The 12,609-nt window shown below is 35.0% G+C and overlaps 2 protein-coding genes across 4 annotated transcripts; both read right to left on the bottom strand.

Moving 5' to 3' along the window:
• Positions 1-1,502: 1,502 nt before the first annotated feature.
• Positions 1,503-5,460, bottom strand: LOC110611481 (probable RNA helicase SDE3). Of its 3 annotated transcripts, XM_021751856.2 has the most exons (6): positions 5,372-5,460; positions 5,240-5,293; positions 4,222-5,000; positions 3,971-4,132; positions 2,358-3,821; positions 1,503-2,047 (listed from the first exon to the last, which is right to left on the bottom strand). In XM_021751856.2, coding segments are annotated over exons 2-6 (2,649 nt in total). In that variant the 5' UTR covers positions 5,241-5,293; positions 5,372-5,460; the 3' UTR covers positions 1,503-1,804. The 3 variants fall into 3 exon arrangements, with proteins under 3 accessions (XP_021607548.1, XP_043811077.1, XP_021607547.1); XM_043955142.1 differs by lacking the exon at positions 5,240-5,293 and having other exon boundaries at positions 5,372-5,434; XM_021751855.2 differs by having other exon boundaries at positions 5,240-5,432.
• Positions 5,461-6,243: 783 nt separating this feature from the next.
• LOC110610727 (proteasome subunit beta type-2-A) lies at positions 6,244-8,140 on the bottom strand. Its single transcript, XM_021750784.2, has 3 exons — positions 7,891-8,140; positions 7,678-7,801; positions 6,244-6,831 (listed from the first exon to the last, which is right to left on the bottom strand). Exons 1-3 carry the CDS (start codon positions 8,046-8,048, stop codon positions 6,505-6,507), a joined length of 609 nt encoding a protein of 202 aa, XP_021606476.1. The 5' UTR covers positions 8,049-8,140; the 3' UTR covers positions 6,244-6,504.
• Positions 8,141-12,609: the final 4,469 nt, after the last annotated feature.

Raw genomic sequence — 12,609 nt, 5'->3', positions numbered from 1 at the left:
AATTAAGATCTATATACCATTAGATAAAAGGGGAAACAAGATTATCCTTTCCTTTCCTAATCAAACTAGATTACTCTGTATCGATTTAGGAATAATGGCATAGAATTCTATTTCTATATAAAGACTAAAACTTAATTTATTTATAATGCATTATATTAAAACTCATTAAGAAAATGCATTATATTTATTACCACATCACGTTTTATAGACATGATATAAATACAAATTTTTTTTTTCATTAAAAAACAAAAGAAAGAAAGAAGTGCTAGCTACCCATATTCAATTATTTAATGTGCTATTTATTTAATTAAATTTTCTTATATGTACATAAAAATTAAATTTTATATGTTGATTTTGAAATTTAGGCTTTTTATGTAATTAGCCTAAAAATTATTTTTTATTATAAGAGTCTTTTTTTTTAATTGGGTTATGGAGTCTTGATTTTTAAAACTATCAAAATAATAAAATAGTAATATGGATATTGGATAGTGTTATAACAGAGACTTATAATGCTATTAGTTAATGTAATTCAATTGGAATAGAATACCATATAAGCATATTCAATTACACAATTAAGTAACAATTCAATCACGTGAATGGTGGATATAAACAGTGAAATGTTGGTTGTCTTTTTTGTGTGGAGACAGACACTATTCCATAACAGTAATGATTATAGTGGTTATTATAGTTTTTATTAACTGTTTCAATGATAGATTCAAATAATTAATTGAATATTGATTAATTAAATATTATAAATAGATAGCTTACAGTTATAAGAGAAACGATGATTGCAGCTTTATATTGTCTAGCGTAGGAGCTTCCTTTCCTAGACTCATAAACCCAAAGTAATTTTGAGAACCGTCCTTTGATGCCACATAATTATAAGTTAGGTTCCATTACCAAGGCTTCTCTAAAACTATTATACGTATTCGTTGTACTACAGGATCACCAAAGTTGTCCCCTTCCCAGAGCGCAACAGCTTCTGTGCCTCCAAAACTGTTGTGCTCTGGGACCATATGATTCTAGTAAACATACCGCATACAATTATTTACATTTCCCTCTTTCATTCACAGTTCGTCTAAATTATTTATTTGGCAAAATGTTCTCTGCATCATTTCATGTTCTCTAATAGTTTCTGAGATTTTGTGGTCAATGCACGAATTTATTACAATTCGCAGGCTCAGATGTTGCTCCTTCTTCAACAAGCATGCTAGAAGAAAATGAGAAACTTCATCCCCACCGTTAAGTTTTACACCAGAACCTATTGTCGAATCTCAAGCACAACCAAAGCCACTGCTAAAACCAACTAGCTGTTCATCTGCGACGAAACATATTAGCGCCAGCAAAAGATTTTTTCTTCCTGAAGCATTAACTTCACTTGTCATCTTTTTGTTTCCTTTTTTCTGAATCTGAGTCCTATTATTTTCATTCTATCCGCAGTGAAGCCGTGCCTTTTGATTTCTGCTGCTTTGTAATGACAAATTTGTCGGTGCAATCCCTGATGTTTCAAGTAATTATTGTACAAAAAACCACATATTTTTCAAGCTAGCCTCCTCAATGGCATTACATCACTACATGTTAGAAGTCCAGCATCAGTGACTTTCCAGTAACACTAAAAATGTTCTATCAAAATCTTATGGCAAAAGATTTTACTTAGACGAGAAAAGGGGATGCTCAACTTGATTTCTCTTTTGCCATCCAATTTTCCACCATCAAGCACGTGGGCAAAACTTATTTATAAATCAAATCAAAATAAAAGTATATAAACATCAGACTTTTATATGCATGCAAGACTGAACAAATTCTACTTCCAACCATCAGACCACTCAGCTTCATCTGTAACTGGTTTTGGAATTTCTGGTGGAAAGGACTCTTCAGCCCGTCCAACCTCTTCGGTGTGCTGAGGGTTTTCTTCACTGTTGTCATAGTTGACACAATCCTCCTGTATTTGATACTCATCAACAGGATCCTGTCTGTCTGGGAGACCACAACCCTGATAGGAGTCATTGTCTGCACAATACCATAAAAGCTTATTCCAGTATGGGTCCTGCACATCGCAAATAACTAAAAATGAGCAAACACAAGATTGTATAGCCTGAAAATTACAACCGACTCATTTACAAGTGTGTCCTATGCCAGGGCATGTAAATTTCACACGTTAAAATTTGGCTCACGAGATGCAGCAATTACAAATATCCATATAACTGCACGTGTCCATAGCTTGTGCACATACAGAATTTATTTAGCTAATTGAAATGCTATCTCCAAGAAACTGCATAATTTATTTTTCAGGTTATGCAGTTTGTTTCCATTTGCTTTGATTAATATCTTATGATGACCTAAAGGAAAAGCAATACCTTGCTGATAATGTGTGGGTTGCCAATAATGATAAGTAAAGCTATGGCCCGGGTAATAGCCACATTAAACCTTCTCGGGTTGCTCAGAAAACCCAAACAATGGACTCTGTCAAACTCATTGTGTCTGACTGTTGATCTAACAGTTGAGACAATAATAACTTTCCTTTCTTGTCCTTGAAATTGTTCCACTGTGCCAACTTGGATATTTGGCATATCCAAATCATCCAACGCCTTCTTTAGTTTGAGTACTTGCTGCCTATAAGGTGTAATAACCCCAATATCAGCCTCATTCAAACTTCCCATTGCAGTGAGTTTGTTTATGAGCTCCACTACCTTGCTTGCTTCAATTCGATTAAACCATGATGGATTATTACCCTCCCTCTCATCACAGCCTTGTATACCAAAGAAGAGAACAGGAAAGTTCCTGCCTGGAAGAAGATTTACCATAGACAATAAGGAAGTTGTATCATCTGTAGACTCTTTGCTTGCAATTAATTCCCCTTCATAGAACAAATCTGATGGGAGATTTAGAATATCTGGGTGACATCGGTAGTTCCTAACCAGCTTTGTTACATAATTTTCATCCCCACTGCTGTAAGATTCACATTCAAAGAGCCTCTCCATGTATGATTTTCCCAGTCCGTAAGCCTCTGCATCTCTTGAGTATATTACAGGACCCAACTGCATGGGGTCTCCAGCAAGCACAACAACTGTGTTCCTATCACAAAGGTTGGATATAGGGACCATGCTTTCTGGCTCTGAAGCTTGGCCAGACTCATCCAGGAAAATATGAGAGAAGTGACCTCGCCCAATACCCTCAGAATAAAGAAGACAGGAGCTCATATATGTTGAAATGATGATCCTATAGCGAGTGAGAGCATTGAGTGGGGGACATTTAAAGAGACAATCATCGAAAAAACAAAAGCGAACATGATTAGGCTTGACATCTTCAAATGGACGGGAAGTTGCATTGAGTCTGAATATTTCATTGTCTCTAATATTAGCCACATTCTTACAGAGAAGCTTTTCCAGCAAGTGATCTGCTGCACTATTTGATGGTGCACACACAAGAATCCGGGCATCCTTCCGATTTCTATAAAGCTGAAGGATTGCCTCCACTATTGTAATAGTTTTACCTGTACCAGGAGGCCCATAAATGACGTAAGGCGGGGCTCCTTTGCAACCGAGAATCAACTCTATTGAACACATTTGCTCTTCATTAAGACTACAAGTTATAGGCACCAGAGAAGTGGTTTCAATAAGCCTATTTCCAGAGCTCTCAGAGGGAAAAAGGAGCTCCGTCTCTAAATTTTCAGCAGCATCTATAGCCTGATACTGTCTTCTCATGTTGAGTCGACTATACGTGAAATGTACATCATACAGATTCCCATTTAAATGGTGGCAGTGAAAAGCAGGGGCAAACTTCAAATAAACTTCATCAGCCTCAACTCGATGAATAAAGCCCTGAGAACACATTCATTTTTACAAGAAAACACAAACCTAACTGTAAAACAATACGGTGATAGTAAACAAAACAGATGAATATAACATGATGCAGCCACTGCTTTTTTTGATGCCAAAGCAATTGTTTTAAGCAGATAAGAAGAAGAAACCTGATATGTAGCGGTTTCATCTGAATTAGCAATCTTGGCAAAAATGTAATCTCCATGGACAAGTGAAGGTCTCCGCTCAGCAAGCCCTGGGACCATAAGGGACAGAAAATTCCCCTTCTTCCTCATCGAAACACCCTCCATGTCATAAGTTCTCATGTCTTCCTGGAAAAAAAAAATACATATACGTATTTCAAACAAATAGAGTATAAATTCAATAAATCATATTATTGTTCTTTCAAGCAAAAGATTACCTCCATTTGTATTTCTTCCATCATCAACAACATTTTAAAGTAATTAGCATAATTCTGTCTGGTGAGAACTCCAGTAATATAGTCAAGATTTTGCTTGCTCACAATCAATTCTCTAGTCTCCTTAGGAATATCATAACGAGGAAGCCTTTTCTTCAATGCCTGGCCCTTGGGTCTGACAGGTCGTGAACCACCAACAAATGTATCCACAGTAAATTGCTTCTTTCTTGTAGCTCTTGAATATGGCTTTCTTGAAGCCAAAGACCTGGATATGTTATCTTCAGCCAATAGAAAAACCACTCGCTCAATGCTATCAATTCCCACATCAAAATGCACAATTGAAGTGTACAAGCCAATTTCCTTCGGTCTGCAATTTAGCCAAACAGTTAAAGTGTCACCAGGTTGAAGCATTCTGTCCTCTAGGGCGTAAGACTCTAAAAAACCTCGGCCGTCATTCCCACCATTCGCCGATGGAGGCTCCATCAGAGAAAGTGTAAAAGAATTCTCAGGGTTGGAGGCATAAATTTTGGTCCATAGATCAACAGCCTCAGTGGTGGTGTTCTTAATAGTGATTGAATCCGCAACAGTTTCTCCAAGAAACACAGACCGAGGTTTGCCATCTATAAAGGGGAAAGGAACAGAAATGACGATGGGACCCTCTTCATTTGGATTATAACTACACACAGATTTATCTTCCTGGTAGTCTATGAACCCAACTTCACCTTTATCTCCAATAACAGAGTATTCATCATCATCCCATTTACCATCAATCGAACCCATCACTGGACACAAAAAAAAAAAAGTATTTCAAAAAAAAGAAATTCAGTTCAGCAACCTGCAAGCAATCTCAAGACACAGAATGCAAAAAGAAGGCACAAAATATGTAATAGAAATCACCATTAATGAAGACATGGAGGAAGAAAATAAAACAAAATAATCACAGATCTCAGGGAAACCCATTTTTCACTACTCCCATTAATCTAACATGCAAAAATGAAAACGGAGGAAGAAAAGCACTCACTCGTCTTTGAGCAGAAAGTTGAGAGGATTAAAAATTAGTGCGATGGATGAAACGCTGAGAGAAAATCAAGAGAAGAAGGGAAATAAGAGTGATATGGTTTGAGAATTGAGAATCATCGGTCACTTTACTTACCCCAGATAGACGTCGTCTTACTACTATAGAGTAGACGAGTAGTAGCCAATCAGTAACCGCAGAAAAGGGTAGGCGAGACTCGACTTTCTTTTAATTTTCCATAGTTTAGTGTAGGGTCGGGGCGGAGAGAGAGAAAATAGGGATAGTCCGCGTCGGATGGGTCCGTGGAACAAACTATGGGCCTGTCTACCTCATGATGGGTCCATTTGTATGCGAGGTTTTGAAGTTTTTGCTGGTTTATCATGAAAATTTGGAAAAACTTGTATGTGTACGTCTAATTTGCAGCCTCAGACATAAGATGAGGAAAATGTTTTCATAAATCTATTAATTAAAAAATATTAGAAACTAAATTAAAAATAAACTTTAATATGTTTTTATTATAATAATACTAAAATAATAAAATAATTTTTTGTATTTTTTCAACAGTAAAAAAATGTTTTTCACTCTTAAATTTAGTTTTGACGATTTTATTTAAATTTTTTTATTTTAGTATTTTATTCTAAAATTACAGCCAAATATTTTTTTTAAATTTGAGGGAATGTGGCTATACTTAAGTGGAAAGACATGCAACATCTTTTATTCTAATAACAAGAGATCCACAACGTCATAACATTTAGGTAAAAATTGGGCAAACCTTTCAATTTTAAACTAAATTATTAAAATTATAAGATTTGAATAAACTAACCAAATCGCCTTAACATTAGCTTTTGCAAGTTAATTGGCCAAACTTCAAAACCAAACATATGCTTAATTTCTCAGTTTTGAATTTAAATCTCATTTCTTTATTTTTTGAAAGAAAAATAAATGAATGAAAATTAATGAACTGTATTTCATATAAAATTGTATCATTCGAGAAATTATACCCAGCTATCTGCATGAAACGAAGTAATTCTTAAATTTAATTCACTTCCTGCTTCAGGGTGTAGGATGATCATGAATTATGCAAACATTCCAAATTACAACGTCACAAGAAGATAAGCAAAGTAACATATAAATTTTCCCCTTTTTTTGTCGAAAAAGTAACATATAAATTGAAGGAAAAAACAAGTGACTAACTAGTTCTGAACATTCCAATGAAGCAGTCGCTGTTGGCAACTCATAAACAAGAAATGCTAGTCCAAAGCGGAATTTTTCTAGGCCGCTAGAGCTTCCCTCACAGATTCACGCCAAGCATACTCCCTTGCTCCATCCTTGTCAACAATCTTGATCACAAAGTTTGGTGGTGCCACAACCAACCTGGATCGGATCTCCATTATGCACTTATCAACCAAATCAATTGCTTCTTCCACTGACATGCCACTGTGAAAGTGTCTGTCCATCATGGACAGGCAAAAATAAGATCCATACCCAAAAGCTCCCTTTTCAACCTTGTGAAGGGTAGCAATATAGTCAATGTAATAGAGAGAAGGACCAGTCTCTTTGTCATAGCCAGCCAAAAGAAAGTTCACAGAATATGGGTTCTGAAAAAACAAAATTCAAAATTAGCAAGTCATATATTACTAATTACTTGAAGAGAAGCTAAGTACTGTAAATGTAGTCCCATCAAAATTCAAAATTCAAAATCCAAGAGCTTGTTTGTGAAACTGTTCATACAAAAGCAGACACATCAAAATAGCATTTTCTAAAGTTGAAAAATCAAATATATATTGACTTCTATGCGTTCTCACAGCACACTAAAGACTACTGCTTTTTAACAGGCGCTCTCCACCAGTTTCTGATGTCTACATCTCTAATTCCTCAAAATCACTCCAGCAAATACAAGGTCACTCTAAATTTTTCATTCCAAATCTCACACTGGATAGGAAATGAACCTTTGTAGTAGTTGCCTCTGGTGAAAGCAAATGAAAGAAAGAATATGGCGAAAAGCACAAAAGAACAAAATGTAGATAATCATAACATATAAGATGAGAGACACAATTCAATTGGATGATGAAAACACACTAAGGACTATAAACCATGTAGATTATATAGCACATACCAACCTTTATGACCTTCCAAATATTGCAATATAGGCCTTTAATAAACAAGCTGAGCCACTTCCACTTCAGAGAACACACCAGAATTGAAAGATATCAAACCAAAATAATGCAACAACACATATCAGCAATTCCTTTTAATCACCACTCAAAGTAATGCTGCCACCATATTCAATCTATTCAATTCGCATCAAAGCATAAGAGATGCAGAAAACCTAACATCCTCTCACTAAAAGCAACAAAAACCCTTAAATCACCCCCAGCAAAGCAAGCATGCTGCCGACCCTGAACCCTAAAATCTGCACTTCGAAGAAAATGAAGCCAAATTACCTTTCTCAAAGCAGCAGCGAGCTCCCCTCGTGTAAAGTTAGCAGCAGCTGCAGTGGTCAAAGGAATTCCATTACGAAACTGATACAAAGCCACGTTCTTCTGTATGTATTCCGTAAATTGAACTCTGCCACAAAACTCAAAATTTTCAAATGCTTAAAATACAGAATATGGGTTTGTTTACGAATTTGTGCAAAGCATTAACGACTGAGAGACCTGTCGCCGGGCTCGCCGCTCGCAGCTATGAGCTTGTAGGAGTCAAGGACCATGATCTTGTCCTCGTTGGACTTGTGTACGAGAATGCTGTGAACGGCCGATGTATCAGCCGCTACAATCGCAAACCCGTTGCCAATTAGTCCAAACACGCACTCCATTCTTGTTGATCTGTTGGATCTTCTCGCGCGGCTTTATCTTTATTGATTTGACTTTGGTCAGTGAAGAAGGTGGCACAGGCGTAGGGATCTCTTCTTGAGGAACAAGTAGAAGAATTTTGGACTGAGTGTAAGGGTATTTTCGTCATTGTATTCTTCCATACGGTAATATTTAGATCAAAGAGAAAAAAATAATTAATAAAGTTAAAATAATAAATTTATATTATTTTTATTAATATATTATTTGATTTCTAGAATTTTATTATTAATTTATTTATAAAATTAATAAATTTTATTTTTAATACATATTAAAGAAAATATATTAGAATGTTAAAACTTTAAATTCTTTTTTAATGAATATATATATCAAGATTTATGAAGTACGGCAATTATATTAAAATGGTATAATGGCGTACTTATATTTTTAAAAGCATACACATGCTGATCATCAAAAAACAAATGGCCTTTGTTGTATCGTCTGATAAAGCCAAAGATTAACTTCTTAAAGATCAACGTTGATGGCTCATTCATAATGCTAATATGAAGGAATACGGAGGAAGTCTTATTCGTGACTGCAAAGACAACTGGGTATGAGAATTTACCGTCAGTTTTGAAAATTCTGATATCCTAGGAGCTGAACTAAAGGTCATATACACAGGGATTAACATGACAAAAGAGCTTGCAGTTTAGAATTTCATTCTTGAAAGTGATACAAAATGGCTATAAACATGTTCAATACAGAAAGACTCGAGTTTCAAATGAATTGCATGAAGAAATGTTGGCCATCATAAGGCTTCTGGGATCATACTGCTCATTCTCTTTCAATCACATCTTAAGACAAGCTAATAGATGTGCATATTGGATGACAAACCAAGTTTTCTTCTACTTTGGTGGACTGCGTATTCTGAAGGGGCTCAAGTTAAGAGTTGCAGCGATACTTGATTTACGCTGTTGTTGGGCTAACTAGTTAACATAATAGTTCCTATAGAGCACGTGTGCTCTTTCCTTTATTACCAAACACATATATATATATATATAACAGCATACATACCAAATTTTTTAATAAGAAAAAAAGGTTGGACAGCGTATGCCGCCTTTTCTTTCGGAACGCAAGTGGTTGTCCAGTAATAACACGTTCCAAAAAAAAAGGACTTCTGAAGGCCCAATCACACAAGCTTTAAGTAAAGAAGGCCTAAGGCCTAATAATGAAAAGGCTTGCTGCCCCTGCCAAAGGGAGAAACGGGATCACATGGGCTTAGCCCAGCATTAGTAAATTTTATAAAACATAAGAATTTCAGTCGATGGAAAAAAGAGATTTAAATAATTAATTTAACTTTTTATTAATTTTCAAATTTAGAAATACAATAGATTTTTTATAATTAAAATTAAAAGGTATAAAAACTCAAGTAAGTTTTCTTTATCATTTCTAAGTTTAAAATAAGAGAATTTTGATTAATATATGATTATGTCCGGATTCCATTGAATTGTTTTCTTGAATGATTTTTTTTTTAAAATAAAGTCAAAAAGTGAAAGAATTAATTCTAAAATAAATATAAATGAGAACAGAAATGGTAACATTCCATTCCAAAGATCTCTCAAACCTCTGTCAAAGCTCACACTAATATTCATTATACAAAACCCTAATTCCAGCCCTTTAGCAACAATAATTAATTTTGTTTCCTCAACATAAAAACTACTACTTAAAAAAAAGGTTCATGCATTGCAGAGCTTAAACCCCACATATCCTGCAAAACCCTAATTAAAATCCTGCATTCTTGCACCATTTGACACCAACATACAATCCATATATTTACAGTACTAATTATCAATGTCTTCCAAACGTTCTCGTGTTGTTCGGTCGTCGAGTCAGGTAGAGATTGGGCTGTGGAACCATATTCGGCCAATCGAGTCTCCGGTGGCTTTCTTTGAGAGGAAACACACCCTGATCTCACCTCAAAGACGGTTAAAGAGCTCTATCAGCCTCCAGTATCGGCAGAAAAGCAGAAGACTCGGCGGTGTATATTCACGTTTGGATTACCCGTGAACGATGCACGGATAAAGAACAAGAAGCCTGGTAAAGGGTTTGGAGAGTTTCTTAAAGCTTGTTTCTTGTGCAAGAAGAAACTACTTTAGGACAAAGATATTTACATGTATGGGTGAGTCTTCTTCTCTTTTCTCCTTTTCCCTGTTTAAACTAATATTAACAACTTGAATTTCAGTTAAATAGGAAAAAAAAAAAATAGAAATCAAAGTTTCTATTTTGATTGTATTTTATTGCATTGCCGCGTACAAAACATAAGGTAAGATATTGATTTTATGCTCATAGTTGGTTTGATGCTGAGCTTACATGCATAATATTGACTTCTAATCACCTGAAAACTTATCTGCAATCAAACAGTAATATATTACAGAAGAAGGGAAAAGGATTAGTTGTTCAAAAATTTCCAAGAGCACTAATTGATATGTGGTTTTGCAAGCTGTTGCAGTGTTCTTTAGTCTATGCAGTCATTCTTCCCAGAGTTGATTTTTCAATATTGCTTATTATAATAATAATTCTTTAGAATATATAGAAACTGCATCTTTTGAAATTCATTTGCTATATTTGCCTTAAAAATGCTTTCTTTGATTGATGCAGTTTCCTAGGTGCATTTTGCTCACTTGAATGCCGAGAAGGTCAGATGGATTTGGATGTGTTTGAGAAAGAAATTGCTAAAGCAACATCAGTAAGGTTGCAAATAGCAGGAAAGCTCTTCACAAAAGACGTGCACAAACTGGGATTTCACTGCTAAGTAGTTATTACTTTTTATTTTATTTTATTTTATTTTGTTTTATTTTATTTTTAATTTTTGAAGTATATGGACTGTCTTTAGTTGCAGAAGGGCACAGCTATAAGGTTTTTGTATCCAGATTTCACTTCTGTTTAGCAAAAGAGTGAAACGATTTTTCCTCTTAGCTGATACGCAAATTTTCGATTTCTTGTTTTACATTACGGACACTTAAGATTCTTGTTAACCTCTTCAAGGGGATTGTTCTCAATTTCAAAATCCCACAGATAAATTTTCTCAATTTCTTGTCTTTAGCTACCTTTTTGTGAAACAGAATGAGTTGTTCCAGATGTAAGGATCAGAGAAACAAGGCCACTCCATTGGCATGTTCTACAAAGAGAAAAAGAAAAACTCATGCTTTTGCTTTTAGTTTACAAGTTTAGCCAATGTAGCTTTCACCTTCCACTAACAAAGGAGTACAGATGATGTAGGCACCCCAAATTTTATAAAGAAATTTGTCAGGTTCAGGTTATCTAATACTCGGTGATTATTCCAATCATCAAGAACCATTGTCTAGATTTGTGATTCAGATTTGTTTATAGTTGGTTCCCAGTTAATATTATATCAGTACTACTGGCGATTTTACATTTTTCAGTTAAAAACAAAAACAATATACCTGGTAAATTGAAACAGAGAAGTATAAAAGGCAAAAGAAGAAAGTGGCAGCAGAATACATCATGACTTTCCAATGTGTGAGGTATGTTTTCTGTGTTTATTGCTTTTGAAAAATTATTGATCATCGTCACCTTGCTGATAAAAGAAGAGAGAAGAATGGTCCCTTTTTCAGTAAATCACACGCACAGACAGAGCAAGCATGGGACTTCAGATGTTTATCATGAACTTCAAAACATTTTTATGTCCCTGCTGTTTCTTCTGCAATGAGTGCAGGTTAAAGCATTTGTGCGAGGACTACAGGCACACCAATTTACTTTGCAGGTACTTGATTAAATGAAATATTGCCTGGCTGAGGAATCTGCTGAATTATGTGGTTATTAATCAAAATGATAGCTAACCAAGATTTTGTCATGTGGGAGGTGATCAATTATCTGACAAAATTGCTTGAATTGTGTACCCAATCAAGGTTTGCAACTTGTAAATCAAACCAATCAAAGGATTTGATGATAATATTAGATATCTGTCTAATTGGCAATGAGTAAAGATTATCTCACGTGCCAAGGAAAGTGAAAAACAAAATGAAAAGAGAGGGCCTATCCTTTAGCAGTTGGTTCATGAATCACGACAGGAACATTGACAGAGAATTTGCCCTCAAATGGGGACCATTTGCAATTAACCAATGTAAGAAGAACACCTGCTTGTAATGCAAAAGTTTCAATTGCTTATTTTTACTTTCATGCAAGTATGAAGTATCCATGTTCCCTTAATTTTCTGAGAAATTTTGGTTTTGTTGGATTGAAGATATCCATCTAGTTTTCAAATCAGAAGATGGGATTAAATTTATTATTATATTTTTTCTATGTATGATTATGGGAAAATATTTTTCATATTTTCTAATGTTTGGGACACTTACCCCTTGCTTGCAATCAAAGATTATCTAATATGTTTGTGAAATTCCAAGGTGAAGGGATTCACCTGCAACTATAGAAAACTTTTAGTTCTTATGTTTAGGGAAAGTCTTTGAATTAAGTTTGGCATCTTTTGACAGAGATTGTACTTTAGCAGACATTGCCCCATATGTCTTCCATCTTGAAGCAAAGAATATTCAATGCATTACTTAAAAG

Source organism: Manihot esculenta, chromosome 3, assembly GCF_001659605.2.
Source record: "Manihot esculenta cultivar AM560-2 chromosome 3, M.esculenta_v8, whole genome shotgun sequence".
NCBI lineage: Eukaryota > Viridiplantae > Streptophyta > Magnoliopsida > Malpighiales > Euphorbiaceae > Manihot > Manihot esculenta.
This window is presented reverse-complemented; position numbering and strand designations above follow the sequence as displayed.